At 40.7% G+C, this 19,211-nt stretch overlaps 1 protein-coding gene across 2 annotated transcripts in view; it reads right to left on the bottom strand.

The window, feature by feature from the left end:
* The window catches only part of Golm2 (golgi membrane protein 2), a 72,685-nt gene that overhangs the window by 34,173 nt on the left and 19,301 nt on the right, over positions 1-19,211 (bottom strand). For both annotated transcript variants that reach the window (XM_028878726.2, XM_028878727.2), the window contains exons 2-4: positions 7,407-7,461; positions 4,143-4,245; positions 1,879-1,969 (exon numbers count right to left, since the gene is read on the bottom strand). In XM_028878726.2, the coding sequence (XP_028734559.1) occupies positions 1,879-1,969; positions 4,143-4,245; positions 7,407-7,461 (249 nt within the window). The remainder of the gene's footprint in view (positions 1-1,878; positions 1,970-4,142; positions 4,246-7,406; positions 7,462-19,211) is intronic.

Genomic DNA, 19,211 nt, shown 5'->3' with positions numbered 1-19,211 from the left:
GTTGGATACCCAGAATTGCATAAGGAAGACAGGGAGCATGTATCTATAATACCAGCACAGAGGCATAAAGGCAGGAAAATCCTAAATTCAAGGCCACTGTTGGCTACATAGGGAATTTAAGACCAGTCTGAGCTACATAAGACCTTGCTGCAAAAGAAAAAGATAAGATTATTATTATTATTAACTAAACTTTCAGATTTCATGTAGATTTTTTTAACCGTTTTTTTCCACCAGGTCTTTTTTCCATTACAAGATCTAACTCAGTATATATATTATAAGGTGTTTCAGTCTTCAAGTCTCCTTATTCTCCTCTGGTCCATCTAGTTTTTCTGTCCTTGTATCACAAAAACAATATGGAATTTTATTTATGAATGCAGTGAATTTTCAATAACATCTCCATGTCATGAAAGAGTATGCTTTTGAGGTTTCAATCCTATTTTTGTCAAAGCAACCTGAACAATAGCTAACCAAAGCTTGCGATGAATGACAATGCACCACAGCAAGCCTTCCTCCTTCCTTCCACGTTATACTGTACTCCTCTAAACTTCCAGGATCTCAATACCATCTCTAACTGCACACAGTGCCTGCCTCACAGTGGCCGATCACTCAAGCCTGTCTTCCTCCACCAGCCCATCCTCACACTCTGCAAAGCAGAGACAGATAAACAGCAACTGTTTCAATCTGTAGACTGGAAAACTGAGAGAGAGATACAACACCCTCAATATCCCACTGAAACACTGAGGAAAAACTAACAAAAACCTGATACCCTTGACTTCTAGTCCTTGTATGCTAACAAAGAACAAAAGTATTTTTCATTACTGAGTCACTCTTTACTTTTAATAACAAGATTTTAAACAAACCACATTTAATCAACTGAGATTCAAGAGTCTAAAAAATAATTCACATACATAATGATTAGTGATCTTTGGAAAAATGTCTTCTATTTCTTTTCTTTCTTTCCTCTCCCCCTCCTCCCCATGACAGGGTTACCCTGTGTAATGATAACAGCCCTGCCTGTCTTGGAACTCACTTTGTAGACCAAGTTGGCCTTGAACTCACAGAGATCTGCCTGTCTTTGTCTCCCTGAGTGCTGGAATTAAAGTCATATGCTACCACTCCCAGCTAATTCCCTCTATTTCTACAGTGACCTTTATGATAGCTCAACTCAAAATGAATAAATAAATAATCTGCTGAGTCAAAATGTATCAGTCAGGGTTGGGCATGTAGCTCAACAGAACACACACCTAGTATATAGGAAGCCACAGAGCTCTTCCACAGCATTTGAGGAAATACAAGTTAAAATTAGTTACATAGTATCTAGTTGTGTTCTTTCTGCTTTACAATAGGGCGCCAGACTACTAAAGACTATTTAAAAAAAAAAAAGCTTGGCAATTCTGTTCTGTTTTCTCAAATTCATAAAACAAAAAAACTGAAGCTAGCTGTGGGTGTCATCCCTCTGTAGCACCAGCTCTTGAAATGCTGAGGCAGAGGGACTGGGCGTTCAAGGCCAATTTGGGCTACACAGTAAGATAATGTCTCAATTACAAGAAAGAGAATGAAGAAAAGGAGGGAGAGAAAGGAAGGCTTTTCAGTAAAAAGCCATCCACCTTAAAATCTGATATTAACAACAATAATAACAACCATAATAATAATATTTGCCTAGCATATGCAAGGCCCTAAGTTCAATTCCTAGCCATAAGAAAAAACAAGTAAGCTGATATATGTTTACAGACATCCACTCGACTCAGCTAATACACATCCTTTTTTAAAATTAGGCTGGCTAGAATACTTATGTGTTACGATAAAAGCACATCTATTTCTAAATTACATGTATTACAACTAAAGCACATATTGTTTAGATACTTATTTTTAATTTACCTTTTGTTCCTGCAAAAACTGATCTGCTAATTTTTTAATATTTTCTTCATGTTGTGCTCTTAATTCCTTGATCTGCTGTCCACACTGAAAACTAAATTAGAAAGTCATTCTTTTAAACTCCATTGGACTGAGTTCTCCAAGTTTGTCCAGAAGCTGGCACATACGTTTAGAAAGACAAACATTAGTCAGTAGAGAACAGCAGAAGAGAGATACAGTGAAATGCAGTCAGAATCATAGAACAGTTGAATCTTTAACAGAGGAAAAGAAATATTGCTAAAGTTAACTGAAGAAAACAAACAAACCAGAAATTGGACAGATGCAAACAATCCTTCCTCAAGTGTTTTACAAATTATACCTATAAAGAAACAAGTGTCAAGGCCAACTTCAATCAAAAGAGAAAAATACTGTGTAAAAGAAAACTGTTCTTACCAAATAGATGAAAAATGCTAAAATTAGGCCAATAAGGAATGGCAGCTATTGGTTTGTTCAATAAATAGTACTTTGTAATGAGTCTTTTTCTGTCCCATCAGCCAGCTCCCAAATAATGACACAGAGACTTCTTCCTAATTATGAAAGCTCAGCCTATAGTTTAGGCATGTTCCTAGCTCTTATAACTTAAATTAACCCACTTTATTAATTTATATTCTATCATGTAGCATTATCTCTCTTCTATCTTAGACCTCCTGTTTCCTCTCCATGTCTCCTAGCATCTCCCATGTGCCTTGATTATCTCCTCCTACTTCTCTCTGCCCAGAACTCCCCCTATACCTCCTGCTTAACTATTGGCCATTCAATCTTTTATTACACCAATCACAGCAATTTATCTTCACACAGTGTAAAGATATCCTACAACAGAACTCTGAATACCACAATACAAGTTTATACTATGGAATAAAGAGAAAGGAAGATACACTTCAGTATCAGAAAAAAAGTGAAAACAGATAAAAATGGTAACTTTCTGCTGGACAAGTAGTCAAAGGATACAAATAGACATTGTCACAAATAGAAATAAACACTTAATGAATACAGAGACACACGTTAATGTTCACATTATTATCGCAAATTAAACTTCCTATCTTGATATACTTGTACTATCTTATTCTTACATTTCCCAAATTAAATTGAAATTACAAACAATGTTGGTATGACTATGAGAAAATATCTACATTATAAATTAGTACATTTACCTAGAAAGCAATCTTTCATTTATGGTATACAGCAGCTAATTGATAAAATATTTTTAGTAAATGTATGTTCGTGAATACATACTAGTGAAATACTAAGAGGGGGAAAAATCTCTTACATAATAATAATAATAAAAATGCAACAATCTAAAATTATTTTTTACTTTACCATTATTATTACTGTTACATGTCTGTGTGTACAATGTGCATGTCTATGTAACTACTTGTAGACATGTGAGTGCCACAGTGCACCATGGCATATATGTAGATGTTAGAGGACAACTTTCAGGAGTTAGTCCTCTTCTTTCCCTGGCAAGATCCAGGGATCACACTCAGGAAGTCAGACTTGCACAGCAAATGCCTTTTACCCAACTGAGCCATCTTGCTGGCCCAAGAAATACTGAGAAAAAGAAAATTTCTACAATGGTCCCACAGATTGTAGGAACTAAATTTTGATAAGTTGATATACTAGAAAATATATCACATCTCACTGTTTTAGTCTTCAATCCTGTAGACGTATGAAGAAAACACTGAAAACTGGTAGTTAAAATACATACATACATTATACACAGATAATTATAGTAGTAAGAAGTCAGAAACAGATAAACCGTTGAGCCTAACTTCTGGTGTACAGACCTACAGAAAAACAACCTTTACCATCAAGTGACTAACAGAGTCCAGTCTAAGAACGTCCTCTCCTCTTCATTATGTAAAGGCGTGAGGGAGGCACACAAGCTCCCTTAGCTATTTTGAGGACACGTTCCAGTGTTGTTTTCATCTTCTGGAAGTCCCCCAAAAAGAAACACTCTTCTTCCAGTCCTTACCATATCCAATTCAACAAAAGCTACCCTTGGTAAGGTTTCTGTTTTACAATCTAGAAAAACCCAACATACTATAATAGAGATGTTTTCATAGTATTTAACATATTTAGATAAAAGATTACGAATTTCCAAGAGCCTTTGGAAGACAACATACAGAAAATGACAACACGAGCAGGAGACAGGAAGGAAGGACGGAATTACGTACACAAACTGGACAGACACTGGAGACTCACAGAGGCTGCAGCATGCAGCATCTTACCTCTCATATTCTAACCTCTTCACAAGGTATGTGTTATTTTTCCTGTAGTCTTGAAGCTGATCTTCTTGTCGAAGAAACTCCTGACGAAGCTCAGCCAGTTGTTCTAGCCATACAAGGGGAAGAGCCAAGGAGTAATCAAATTTACTTACTGCAATACTTCTTACTGAGAATCTAGGGAGTGGTCTTTTAATTATGTACATTTTCAATTTCTCACATCCTTAGAAGTTAGACAGTATGTGTGATGGTGAGAGGTCAACCTTGGGTGTAGCTCCTCAGGAGCCCGCCACCTTGGTTGTTTTTGTTATTTATTTTGTGTGCCTGAGTGTCTGTCTGTGTACCACATGTGTGTAGGAACCCTTGGAAGTCAGAAGAGGTGTGAGATCTCCTTTACCTGGAGTTTACAGATGGCTATGAGCTGCATGTGTGTGCTATGAATCAAATTCTGAGTCCTCTACAAGAGCATTAAGTACTCTTAACTGCCAAGCCATCTCTCCAGCCCTTCCCCCCGGGTTTTTTGAGACAAGGTCTTTCACCTCACTGGGGCTCACTGAGTAGTCCAGGCTAGCTGGTCTACAAGCTCCAGGGCTTACTGAGGCATTCTTCATTGTTCAGACTGTGGCTCATGTAAGACTCATTGAGATGACTCCAGTACTCAAAATTAAACTTATTCTGCCAAATTTAAAACCCAGTATTCATCCAAATTGTAGAAACATATTTTTACCACTCATATAACAAATACCTCCCATTCTGCTATACAACAGCTTTAGGTGCTGACTCAACTTTCTCAAATTCTAAAAATATCCATACACCATCATTGGCGTACCAGAAATTTCAAATATCACACATTTCCCAACTTTGCCATATTTTTCACATTTTTCTTTGGCTTCAACTTTGAAGTCTCCTGTACCAACCATATTCCTTAGCAGGCCCGTGTTAACAGAACACACACATCAGTAGGATTTGAACATAAGTTCTAAGATGCATCCTGCATTGCATTACCTGCAATGGTCTTGCAGTCCCACTTTTTCTTGAGACAAGGTCCCTCTATGTTGTAACTCTGGTGTCCTGGAACTCACAGCGATTCACCTGTTTTTGCCCTGAGTGCTGGGCTTTAAGGGTTGCACCAGTATGCCTAAGTTAACTGTTCTTTTTTTGTTCTTTTTTCTGGTGTTTTGAGACAGGGTTTCTCTGTGTAGCCCTGGCTGTCCTGGGACTCACTCAGTAGACTAAGCTGGCCTTGAACTCAAGAGACCTGTTTGTCTCTGCCTCCCGAGTGCTGGGATTAAAGTTGTGTGTCACCACCACCTGACTACACTGTATTTCCTTAATATGAGCTCAAAGATAAGGTTCAGTGAAGCTGCTAACTGGACACTATTATAAGATTCTTGGGGTGCCAGACATAGTGTCGCAGGAATACATGCCAGCACCCACTGTAAGTTTGAAGCTAGTCTTGGTTACATAGGAAGACCTTAACTTTAAAAAATTATTCTAAAAAACCTATGGAATGGTGCCACTCACATTTAGGGTAGGTCTTTGCCCCTCCATTACATTCCCCTTAAAACACCCTCACAGACACACCCAAAGTTGTTTCTCCCAGGTGATTATAAATCTAGTCAAGCTGACAATGAAGACTAAACCATCACATGCTCTAATTCCCAAAGGCAAATTGATAGGTGAAGTGATGGAGCGCTTCTTCTCTTTACCTATTCTTTCTATAAAAGCTGTAACTATCTCCTATCACTTCATCCAAAACAAAATGGCACATGGTCCTGAATGCTGTAAGAGAGCAGGTTGAGCCAAGCCATAGAAAGCAAGCCAGTAAGCAGCCACCTTCCATGGCCTCTGCATCAATTTCTGCTTCCAGGTTCCTGCCTTGACTTCCCTGGATAGTGGACTATAATTTATCAGAGGAAATAAGCTATCTCTTCCCCAAGTTGCTTTGGTTATGGTGTTTTATCACAGCAATAGAAAAGTAACTAATATAATGTATTTTTAAAATTAAGAGTTTTTAATTTATTTATTACTCATTTCCCTACATTACAGGTTTCTTTTTGTCTCCGTAGTATCCAATGCATTAAGCTTAGAGAACCTCACAAAAGCATCCTCACATCTGAATGGGTAATGTTCCCAGGTTAGACACAATGCAGAAGAAGCACCCCATCTTCTTTTCTTAGAAATTTGATGGTCACACAAGTTACAGTTCCATTTTCTTTGAGAATTTTTTATATGTGCTTATGTGCTGGTACAAATGCATACATGTGCATGTGGAGTCCAGAGAGCAAAAAGAGTGTCTTCCTCTATTCTTCTCCACTTTATTTTTAGAAATAGAATCTCACATTGAACCTGAACTCAAGGATTTTGTGAGACTAGCTGGCCAGCAAGCTCCAAGGATCACCTGTCTCTATCTCCTCAGCATTAGGATTATAGGTGTGGACCACCACATCCAGCATTTTAGGTGGGACCCTGAGTCCTCATGACCACGACAACCATTTAGCTAACTAACCAACCCTTTCAGTCCTGCTTTGAGGACTTTGTGTGTATGTGCACACATTTGTCCATGCCATATGTGTGGAGGTCAAAGGACAAGCTTAAGTACAGGTCCTTGACTTCCACCTTGTTTAAGACAGGGTCTCTTCGCTCACAGCTGTAGATATCAAGCAGCCCATTAGGCTTTATGTTTCCTCCTGCCTCTGTCTCCTAGCCTGCCTTAGGAGTGCTAGAGTTACAGATGGTAACATGTTATTTTGCCCAGATTTATGTAAGATTCAAATATTGGTTCCTAATCCTATAGGACTAGCAGTTGCCAACTGAGCCACATCACCAGCCCTTTTTGAGGATTCTTTGAAGACTATTTTATTGTACAAACTCTGTCTATGCACAAGTTTAAAATACTGGCCTAAAACTTACACTTACTGCACACAGTGTTTTGTTTTGTTTTTTAATATTTTAAGGTAAAGAGATATTTTGTCAAAGTAACTATGTCCAGAAAATTTTATTTTTCATCCATCTATTTTTTTTTCTTTTTTAAAAGATTTATTATGAATACAGTGTTCTGCCTGCAGGCCAGAAGAGGGCGCCAGATCTCATTACAGATGGTTGTAAGCCGCCATGTGGTTGCTGGGAATTGAACTCAGGACCTCTAGGAAGAGCAGTCTGTGCTCTTCACCTCTGAGCCATCTCTCCAGCCCTCCATCTATTTCTTAATGCTTGAAGATTTCAGACATGAAGTAGTCTTTACCTTTACTCTATAATTAAGTTTCTTACCCTTTAAATGATGTATGTCTGCCATCTGATACGATATGTTGTTCTGTAGCTTAACCTAAAAAAGAAATTGTTTTCATTTTAATAAAATATGTAGTTTCTTTCTTTTTTTATCACAACATCCTATGTAGCTCAAACTATTCCTGAACTCCCTATGTTATTTTTGTTGTTGCTGTTTGCTTGATTTAGGCTTTTCTTTTTGAGACAGGGTCTCATGTATGTAGCTCTGGCTAGTCTGGAACTGCTATGTAGACCAGGCTGGCCTTGAACTCATACAAATCTACCTGTCTCTGCCTCCAGTGCTGAGATGAAAGGTGTGTGCCACCACGCCTGCCTCAACTCTCTATAAAGTCAAGGGTAACCTGACTGAGTTTCATGCCACCACGTCCCTAGTGCTTACATGGATGCACTGCTTCACCTACTAAGAATATGTAGTTTCATTCATATTCACTCACAGTCACTTTGAACTCGATCATAAATGCAAATAACACTCTATTTATACTCCACCTCTATTTCAAAAGAATTAAGATATAAATTCTAATTCTGTAATGCTTTTTTTAAAAATTGCATGGAATGTTTACCTGATACATAGTATAACAATTTTCAAAATTTTTTTTAAAAAATTTATTTAACTTTATGTGCATTGGTATAAAGGTGTCAGATACCCTGGAATTGGAGTTACAGACAGTTGTGAGATGCCATGTGGGTGCTGGGAATTGAACCCAGGTCTTCTGGAAGAGCAGTTGGTGCTCTTAACTGCTGAGCAATCTCTCCAGCCCCAAATTTTCAAGTTTGTTTTTTTTTCTTTTTTCGAGACAGGGTTGCTCCGTGTAGTTTTGGTGCCTGTCCTGGATCTTGCTCTGTAGAGCAGGCTGGCCTCAAACTCACAGAGATCCGCCTGGCTCTGCCTTCCAAGTGCTGGGATTAAAGGCGTGCACCACCACCGCCTGGCTAAGTTTTAAAGTTTGAGTTGAACATCATTAAATGAGTGACTCTCTACCCCCAATCTTATAGAAGACCTCTCACTAACTCAATATTAAGCTAACATTAGGTGTTTGAAACATTCACTATCAAACCAAAAGTAATTTACACTTATCAGGCTTCTCCAGGGCAACACAGTGTTGAAGGTATGTGCTCAGGATTCCCAGTGGTGGTCACTGTCCTTTAGGAATCAGTATACATGAATGCCAATGACATAGGCGTGCGAGAGTGTGTGTGTGTGTGTGTGTGTGGTGTGTATACACGTGTACACAGAGATCAGAGGACAATTGCAGGAATTGGTTCTTTTCTTCCATCATGTGGATCCAGGAGATCAAACTCGGGCCATCAGGTTTACAGTCATCCCACCAGCTCTCACATGATCTTTTATAGCCACACACATTCCTTTCCCTACCATCTAGTGTCAACACACTGGCAAGAATATAAAACAACAGAGAAAGCACAAGAGCATTTTCAAGGAATCAGTAGGCAAGGTAGTACCTAAAGAGTATAATTCCTATGGTAATTCAGAGATTTTATGGAAAAGATTCTGTCTGAAATAGGAATTAAAGGCTGGGTAAAACTTGAAGCAAGTAGAAAGCACTTCAGAAAAGAGAAAATAACCAAGAAATGTATAGAGTCAAGAAGGTCTGATGTATATATAAGTACACTCCAGGCTGGGCGATGGTGGCGCATGCTTTTAATCCCAGCACTCGGGAGGCAGAGGCAGGTGGATTTCTGTGAGTTCGAGGTCAGCCTGGACTACCAAGTGAGTTCTAGGAAAGGTGCAAAGCTACACAGAGAGACCCTGTCTCAAAAAACAAAAAAAAACAAAAAAACAAACAAACAAACAAACAAAAAAAAAAACGAACACTCCAAAGTACTATCTGGTGATACAGTAGAAAAAATAGTAGGAAAAGGAGCTAGGGGGTGGTTTAGGCAAGGAAGGGCCTTTAGAATCAAGCAGGGTCTTCAGCCTAAGTTCCAATGACTTAATACTTAAGGTGAAAGTTTATCCATAAACAAAGAGCAGATGAAACCAGAACTGTCCCAAGAGCAGGAGTCTAGCAGTCTCACTGAAGTCTTGGGGGCTTTGAAGAAGGAAGTTAAATAATAAGGCTAATACACAGTTATAAAAAAAGGGATGAAGCACTAGCATATGGCACAACACAGGTACACTCTGAAAACACTACACAGGCAAGTGAAAGAAGAAACCACAAAACGGCAAAAAGTTTCTGATCCCATCCATATGAAACGCACCAAAAAGGCCACTCCACAAGGACAGGAAGACAATGGCTGCCATTTGGGGAAGAAAGGTAACAGGAGTCTCTAAGGATAAACAAGAGCCTTTCACAAACATATGCGCTACACCTGAGCAGTATCCCCAGCATGCAAAGTGACTTCTTTTTTTTTTTTTTTTTTTTTTTGGAGACAGGGTTTCTCTGTGTAGTTTTGTGCCTTTCCTGGAACTCACTCTGTAGCCCAAGCTGGCCTCGAACTCACAGAGATCCGCCTGCCTCTGCCTCCTGAGTGCTGGGATTAAAGGTGTGCGCCACCACCGCCCAGCTGCAAAGTGACTTCTTATGTGCACAGGATTTCATTTTGGGAGATGAACATATTTTAGAATTAGACAGTGGTGACCAGCTGTGTTAACACTGTAAGTTTGCTTCTAAAAAACCCCCCTGAACTATATACTTTAAAAGGGTCAATTTTATGTTATATCAATTGCATCTACTTTTTTTTAAACATACATTTTATAATGCAAAAAAGAAAGAACCGTAAGAATACTGAGTGTGCTCTGAACAGCACACAGGAAAATGGAGCCAGGACAAACACTGTGCACTCAAGGACCTCATTATTCAGGAGAGACACTAAAGAAAACAGGCAATTACAGCATGGTAAGATAAATGATATCATGAGGTTCTATAGACATGTAGGAGAACACAGTAGAAGCAGCATGTAAATCCAGGCTCAAGAGAAAACAGAAGGCTTCTGGAGATGACAAGAATGCCTGACATGACTCCTACAGAAAGAGTAATGCTCACCCCAGGTGGAAGTAGGGGAGGTAAAGAGGAAAAACATTTAAAGATGCATCAAAACTTAGAAGCGAAAATCACTGAACATTCTAGGAGCTGCAATCACACCCAAGGAGCTGGAATAATGAATTAAGGTAAAATAGTAAGATGTTTCTCTTAAAAATTAATCAAGGTCTATAGCACAAGGGTCTTACAAAGAAGGTAAGCACTTCTCATGGGATCTTAAAAGGACTTTTAGGCAAGAGCATGATTCCAATTTGTAATTTTGAAGTAAATTTGGCTGCAGTATAATGAGTAAATCAGAGGGGACAAGACCAAACAGAGGAAACCAGGTCATTTTATAGGTGAGTCTCTAAACTAGGCCTGTTTGTATAGGGATGACAAGCTAAGGATCATTGGTTACAATTTATTGGTTGGAGGAAAATTCCCCCAAAATATTTTATGATATTGAGTTACATAAAATTCAATTTCCAATGTCTATAAATAATTTTGTGAGAAATGAGCCACACTGCTTGTGTCTATGCCTGCCCGATAGCTGTGGTGATAGTGACAGAGACAGTATATGGCCACCAAAGCCTCAAGCACTTACTGTCCGGCTTTTTATAGGAAAGGTTCAATTACTCCTAAACTAACAGAATAAGAATAGAAAGGCAGCACCTTGAAATGGCTGAGTGGTTAAAGGTGCTTGCCACCAAGTCTGATGACCTGGGTTTGACCCCTAGAACTCACATGGTAGAAGGAGAGAACTGACTCCTGAAGTTGTCTTCTAACGTAAGTACAGTGGCATGGGCATGTTCCCCACCCTCAATAAATAAATGTAAATGAGATACACATGGGGGGAGAAGTCAGTCAAGGAACAGTCTGCAGTACAGTAAGATATGAGACGCTAACTGAGAATCACTGGAGCTGGAGTCACAGACAGTTGGCAGCAGCTCAACATGGGTGCTGGGAACCGAACTCAGGTCCTATGCAAGAGAACAAGGTGCTCTTAATTACTGAGCCATCTGCCAAGCCCCTAATTTGGGTTCTTATCACTACTGATTAATTTTAAATTAATTAGTAAATAATTTGGGTTCACCACATAGCCACACACACTGCTAAATTGCCGATGTTCTAGAAAGCTCTAGAAATACTTTAGCTTTTCTTCTAAATATCTTTTAGATAAGAAGCAGCACAAAAACTCAATGCATTATTTACTCCTTATCTCACAAAGGGTTCTCACAATGTGGGTTCTATGTGCCTCCTTCTTTCCTTACTAGCTTTCACAGTGATCGCTCTGTTTCTAGAACTGGGAATTAAATCCAGGGCCACAAACCAGGGAAGTGCTCTACGACTAAGATACACCCCAGCCTACTTTCAGGCTTTTTACTTAAAATATGTAAGATAGTCTTACTCAAAGTACACAGGACTAAGTTTCTTTGCAGGTAAATGGTGTAGATCGGTGGATAGACAGACAACAATCACAAACATAGCTCATCTCTTGCCCAAATTACATCTAAAATCAGACACTGTGGTGGTTTGAGAAAGAATAGTCCATATAGGCTCATATATTTGACTGCTTAGTCACTAGGGAGTGGCACTATTAGAAAGGATTAAGATGATTGGAGATGTGTCCTTGTTGGAAGAAATGTGTCACTGGGAATGGGCTTTGAGGTTTCAAAAGTCCATGCCAAGCCCCAAGTTTCTCTCTACCTGCTGCCATACTCCCTGCCATGATGGTAATGAACTAAATCCCTAAAACTGTAAGCAAGTTCCAATTAAATATTTTCTCCCATAAGAGCTACTTTGGTCATGGTGTCTCTTCACAACAACAGAACAGTGACTAAGGCGGACACCAAACCAGACTTCAAAAATCTAAAATGGTGGCTAGGGATACTGGCCTTCAGTTATATAGTCTTAGTAACTGGACAGGCTGAGGCAGAAAGACTGCTTGAGCCCAGGAATTCAAGGCCAATGTGGAAAATATAGCAATATACCAAGTATAAAGAAAGAGAAAAAACTTTCTGTAATGTTGAAAACACCTTGCCTGGTTTTCAGATTCTACTAAGTAATCTCCTCATAAGCAATCCATTAAAATCAACTGTTAATATTCTGATCTGCCCCTTGAAATCTCACCCCTTGGCGCCGCCCTGAGTCTTGACATAAAAACCTCATTCTAAGGAAAAACTCCTCCCCTTCCTCTCTCTCTTTCTTTCACTTTTCCTCTCACAAGATGTGTGCCCCCAACCTCTCTCTCTTCCTCTCTCTCTTTCCTTTCTTTCTCTTCATCTCTCTATTATAATAAACTCTGCATGTGGATGCAGAATCTGGATTATGAATTACTGGCCGCCACCACTGCTGCTGCCATGCCCGTATGGTGTGCATCTGCCCAGCATGCTAGCATGTTTCCCTGCATGCGTAGGATACCCTCAGGGGTCCCCCCATGCAATAATTCATAACATTGATGCCCAATGCTTTCTCCTGCCCGCCTGCAGTCTGAGGAGCTCTGGGATCCTGTACCACCCATCATTTTTCAGGCTGGAGCACCACCAGGTACTCTTCACCCTACTGAATTGGTAAGATTCCTCTCTTCCCTTCTGGCCATTTTCCCACAAGTAAGAATTCATCTTGTTTCGCTCACTGGTACCATGCGTCTTTCAAGCTCTAAGCCCCTCAGCCTACCCCTGCCCCTATGTGACGGCAGATGGAGATAGCTTGTGCCCACTCAATTTCATGGCGCACAGCCTTTATTACAACGGTCCATTGGCTATCTTTTTTTTTTTTAATTTTTTATTCATTTTACATAACCACAGATCCCCCTCTCATCCCTTCTCCCACTCCCCCCACTTCTCCTGCTTTTACTCCTTTTTTTAAAACCAGTTCTTCATTATTTTTTTTTGTTCTCTTATCAGCTTGATACAGTATAAATTCTTATCCTAATAGTGAAATGTTTCACTGAAGCTTACCCAGTAATTGAGTAAAACCAAAACTTATTATAAGCCACAGTCATCCTAGGGTCCCCCCTGCTATGTAGCCTCCCTGGTTCTGTGGGTTGCAGTCTGATTGTTCTTTGCTTTATATCTAGAATCCACTTATGAGTAAGTACATACCATGTTTGTCCTTCTGGTTTTGGGTTACCTCACTCAGGATGATATTTTCTAGTTCCATCCATTTGCCTGCAAATTTCATGCTGTCATTGTTTTTCTCTGCTGAGTAGTATTCCATTGTGTATATGTACCACATACCACATTTTCTTCTTCTCCTTCTCCTTCTTTTTTTTTTTTTTTTTCTAGAGCTGAGGACCGAACCCAGGGCCTTGTGCTTGCTAGGCAAGCACTCTACCACTCAACTAAATCCCCAACCCCAATACCATATTTTCTTAATCCATTCTTCAGCTGACGGGCATCTAGGTTGTTTCTAGGTTCTGGATATTACAAATAATGCTGCTATGTTCTGCTATGAACATAGTTGAGCATGTATCTTTGTGGTATGATTGAGCATTCCTTGGGTATATACCCAAGAATGGTATGGCTGGGTCTTGAGGTAGATTGATTCCCAATTTTCTGAGAAACTGCCATACTGATTTCCACAGTGGTTGTACAAGTTTACATTCCCACCAACAGTGGAGAAGTGTTCCCTTTGCTCCACATCCTCTCCAACATTGACTGTTATTAGTATTTTCGATCTTAGCCATTCTGACAGGTGTAAGGTGGTATCTCAGAGTTGTGTTGATTTGCATTTCTCTGATGATTAAGGATGTTGAGCATTTCTTTAAATGTCTTTCAGCCATTTGTGATTCTTCTTTTGAGAATTCTCTGTTTAGCTCTTTAGCCCATTTTTAATTGGATTGTTCAGTATTTTGATGTCTAGTTTCTTGAGTTCTTTATATACTTTGGAGATCAGTCCTCTGTCAGATGTGGGGTTGGTGAAGGTCTTTTTCCATTCTGTAGGCTGTTTTTTGTCTTATTGACCATGTCTTTTGCCCTACAAAAGCTTCTCAGTTTCAAGAGGTCCCATTTATTAATTGTTGTGCTCAGTGTCTGTGCTGCTGGTGTTTTATTTAGGAAGTGATCTCCTGTGCCTCCACTGGCTATCTTGTGCCCGTCATTAGTCCTCGCTGACTCTCTGTGACCCTGGAGGTCAGATTCATCTCATTTCGATTGTTGGTACCACATCTTTCAGGTTCATAGCCCTTCGTCCCCCATCCTTATGTGACAGCATATGGAGACAATTGCCGTGCCCCCTCAATTCCATGGCCCATAGCCTTTGTGATGATGGTCCATTAGCTATCTTGAACCATTATCATTGGCCCTCACTAACCCTCTGGGACCAGAGGTCAGTCCACTGGGCCTTCTACCTCACTGTAGGAAAATGCGCCTATGGCCCCAGCCCCCACCACTGCCGCCAACTCATGGTTCCTTCCCCTGCAGCTGCTTGCACTATGCTGCAGCCCTGGGGAGTCCCTCTCTCCTTGCCCGGCTGCACTGTTATTTCTCTTTCACAAAGTCTATTTCCTATGTGTGTATGGAAATGTACGGTTGATATGGCCATCTATATTTCTTTCTGACTGACTTTTTTTTTTTCCGAGACAGGATTTCTCTGTGTAGTTTTGGTGCCTGTCCTGGATCTCACTCTGTAGACCAGGCTGGCCTCGAACTCACAAATATCCTCCCGGCTCTGCCTCCCCAGTGCTGGGATTAAAGGCATGCACCACCACAGCCCGGCCTGACTGACTTTTCAGTTTATCTGTTCCTTATCCGCTCAGTTTATTTTGGAAAACAAAAAACAAAAAAACAAAGCCCACATGAACACATGGTCAGGCCCCATATTTGATAGGGGTAATCATGTGATCAAGGCACTATCTTAAATAAGGGCAATCACATGGTCTAGCTGTCATCTTGGCTAGGTCAAAACAGGCAGACCATATGACCTTACCACCATCTTTACTAAGAGCAGCATGGGTGGGGCACCTGGTGCTTAGGCCATCATTATATTAAGATCTTAAATTTCAGCCGGGCGGTGGTGGCGCACGCTTTATCAGACTGGGAGCGGGCAGGCGGATCTCTGTGAGTTCGAGGCAGCTGATACAAGTGAGTGCAGGAAAGCACGAAGCTACAAGAGAAACGTCTCGAAAAAACAAAAAAAAAAAAAAAAGATCTTAAATTTCAGATTTTAACATTAATACAATTCTGATACACTTTAGGTCACAAGCTCAGGATTTTATGGGTATGAGTCTACTGCTTTTCAGATGTCCCATCCCTGCTCCAGTTCAGTCTTTCTCACCTGTCTATTTCTGAGGATGGCGTTTTCTCTCTCCTGGTCTCCAATTACCAAAACTACAGGCCTGAAGATTTCAAATAAATTCAATAAATTATTTTTAATAAATTTTAACTCTTTCTCTAATCTGTATCTATTTCAGTGGGCTTCCATCTGGCTGAATGACTTCAACCTGTGACACATAGACTTGCTGAAAGCTGATATGGTCCAGCCAAACATAATTATTTTCTGTCTTTACAGCTAGCCAGAGTCCTGACCACCTGCACCCTGTTTCAGCTTGAAGCAGCTATAGAGACTACGTCATCCTGTGCTCCCTGTTCCCAGGACAGAAGGGCTAGGTTAGGGATGGAAACCCTGGCATAGAGTCCACCAAGAGGGTCCTTTTCCTTTTCTCAGAGTTGGGCTGCACCCTGACTCACAAGTCCCTTTTCCTCCCGTTCTCATTCGGCCTTGGGATCTTTCTCCTGTCACTCTTCTTTGTCTTCCCAGGGGACAGCTTAAGAAATAATTATTTCTATGTAAGTTATTCAGGATTATAATCTGGCTGTACTCAAAGAACAGAACTACAGCTATAGGGCCTTAAAAATGGTAATAGATTCAGATATCACTGCCAACAGCTTAAAAAATGTCTCTCCTTACTCAAGGTTTAACCAGGCTTAAGAATGTGAACCTCTCTGTCCTTGCTAACTTCATTAAGCTGCAACTAACTGGGAAACCTGTATATTCAGATTTAAGTCATATATATGCTCTCAAAGTTATAAATGCATCTAACATATTTTGTTCCCCCAGTCCTTAAACACCTGTAGAGATCTGAGAATATGGCACTTAATATAAAAGCTTTTTATGATAGAGAGACATGTCATTTCCTGGCAGCATCCTGTATCTCCTCAAAGAAGATGGATGGCCACAGAAGAACTTCCACCCAGAAGCTTATGGCAAGGCTGGCCATGCAGCGAGAAGCTGACATCCTGCCCAGACTGTGAATAAGAGGAACAACAGGGATCGGATGTCCTCTCTGCCAAGACAGGTAGGTAGGATGACCGCCGCCCCCAATTTCTCTCTCTCTCTCTCTCTCTCTCTCTCTCTCTCTCTCTCTCTCTCTCTCTCTCTCTCTCTCACACACACACACACACACACACACACAAATCTGTCAGATCTTCTGGGCTTATCAGCTGAACAAATGCTGCCTTTAGGGCCTCTGTCCCTCAGTGACCATGGAGAGACTTGGGATTGCTGCCTAGGTAGCTGGAAAGCTGTCTCACTTCTTAAATTTATCCTTCTCAGCTCTGACGATGTTTGATGACTAGGGTATCAGTTTAATAGACCCAATCCCAAGATTATATATATATGCTCTCCAATTATAGACAAGTATGCCTCACTCACAGACTTCATGGTACAGGATAGACTGATTTCAGATATAACTCCAGAGGTTCAAAGTTTTAATACTGATACATGCATCTTTGATAAATTGATAGAACATTGACTACAGAGAGTTCTTAAGAATCCTTAAATGGATTTTTAAAAACCCTTCTGCCATGATGTAAATTCATTCCAGCTCTCTTACAGATACCTACAGGTTCCTGGGAAAAGTTTTGCTACTGCATCAAGAAATCTGGTCTGACGAAAACTAATCTCCAGAGCCCACTTCTAACCCCACTTATTTTTCTAGCATATTTTGCAGATTCATTGTTTCCACCTGACCTCCAGAGAAATAGCAGATGCCATGGCTTCTATACTCCTGATTTGTCATGCAATCTCCCCCCAAGCTCCTGGAACACCACTGCTGCAACCTGCCTCCTCAGCTCCCTCAAGGAACGTTCCTGAGATCTTCTGCTGTGCGTGACTCCTGGTTTCCCCTCCCCACTTCACCCTTTGTCAGCTTGAAACAGCCTCAAAAATTCAGTGCCCTTGTTCCCCCACTTGCTCCCATAACTCACCTTTTTATAATAATCAAAACAGAGGAATGTTAATGTTCTGATCCACCATTTGAAATCCCACCCCTTGGCACCACCCTGCATCCTGACATAAAAGCCTCATTCTAAGGAAAAACTCCTCCCCTCCCTCTCTCTTCCGCTTTTCCTTTCACGAGGTGCACACTCTCGACCTCTCTCTGTTTTTTTCTCTCTCTCTCTTTCCTATCTTTCTCTTCATCTCTCTATTACAATAAACTTTCCATATGGATGCAGTGTCTGGGTTGTGGGTTGCTGGCTGCTGCCCAGCATGCCAGCATGTTTCCCTGCCCATGTGGAATACCCTCAGGGGCCCCCAATGCAGTAATTCATAACAACTTTTTTTCGCCAGGCGGTGGTGGCACACGCCTGTAATCCCAGCACTCGAGAGGCAGAGGCAGGTGGATCTCTGTGAGTTCGAGGCCAGTCTGGTCTACAGAACTAGTCCAGGACAGGCTCCAAAGTTACAGAGAAACCCTGTCTCAAAAAAACCAAAAAAAAAAAAAAAAAAAAAAACCACAACTTTTTTCAAAAGTTATATAAGGTCTTACTTCCAGTGTAAATGCCACTTAAGATTTTTTTTCAACCTTCAATGTTTATCAGAAGTGAGAATTCTGAGAATAAGAATTATGTCTCAGCTGAGTGGTAGAGGTACACACCTTTAATCCCAGTAAAGGCAGGTGGATCTCTGAGTTTGAGGCCAGCCTGAATGTATGCTTGCTGAGTGACTCCCTAGACTTGTATGCTCCATGCTTTATACTTTATACTCTTCCCTATAAATTATGTTCATTCATGCTTCATTCAAAATTAATTTTCATTAGTTATCAAGACTGGGGGGCAGGGGAGGCAGGGTCTGGTATCCTAGGCTGGCTTCAAACTAGGTATGTAGGTGAGAATGACTTTGAAACTTTCTTCTTTTTCAAGACAGGGTTTTTCTGTGTAGCTCTGGCTGTCCTGGAACTTTCTGTGTAGACCAGGCTGGCCTTAAACTCAGAGATCAGCCTGCCTCTGCCTCCCTAATGCTGGGATTAAAGGCATGCCCCATCATCACTGGGCTAACCTCGAACTTGTAATGATCCTGCCTCCACCTCCCAAGTGCTGGGATTACAGGTTGTGCATCCATACCCAGTTTATGTAGAGCTGGGACTGAACCCTGAGTCTAGCACATGCTAGGCAAGCATTATGCCTACTAAGCTACATTCCCAATCCCTCACAGATTTTTGAACTTCCTCACTTAATTCCATCAACACTTTCATTGTCTTAAGAGTTTATTTCTCCTCTACTTTTCTGTAATACTGATCTCTAGGATTGGAGTCAATTCACTATACTCTCTCTAGCCTCTGCCATGTCAATGTCGTCGTGCCCCCCCCCCAGCTACATTTCTCACTGCTATGACAAAATAATCAACAGAGACAACCTAAGGGAATCTATAGTTATACAGTCCTGAGTCCACAATATCTCATCTGATCTTGGAAGCTAAACCAAGTAGGGCTTAGTTAGTACTTACATTAGAGAAGCAAACTAAAGGGACCAAGGTTTACTGTTGGTTTACAGCTTCAAGTGAGTGTAGTCTTGTCACCTGCCTTCAT

The sequence above is a fragment of the Peromyscus leucopus genome, chromosome 4, assembly GCF_004664715.2.
Source record: "Peromyscus leucopus breed LL Stock chromosome 4, UCI_PerLeu_2.1, whole genome shotgun sequence".
Lineage (NCBI taxonomy): Eukaryota > Metazoa > Chordata > Mammalia > Rodentia > Cricetidae > Peromyscus > Peromyscus leucopus.
Note: the sequence above shows the minus strand (reverse complement) of the source record. Positions and strands in the feature narration are given on the sequence as shown.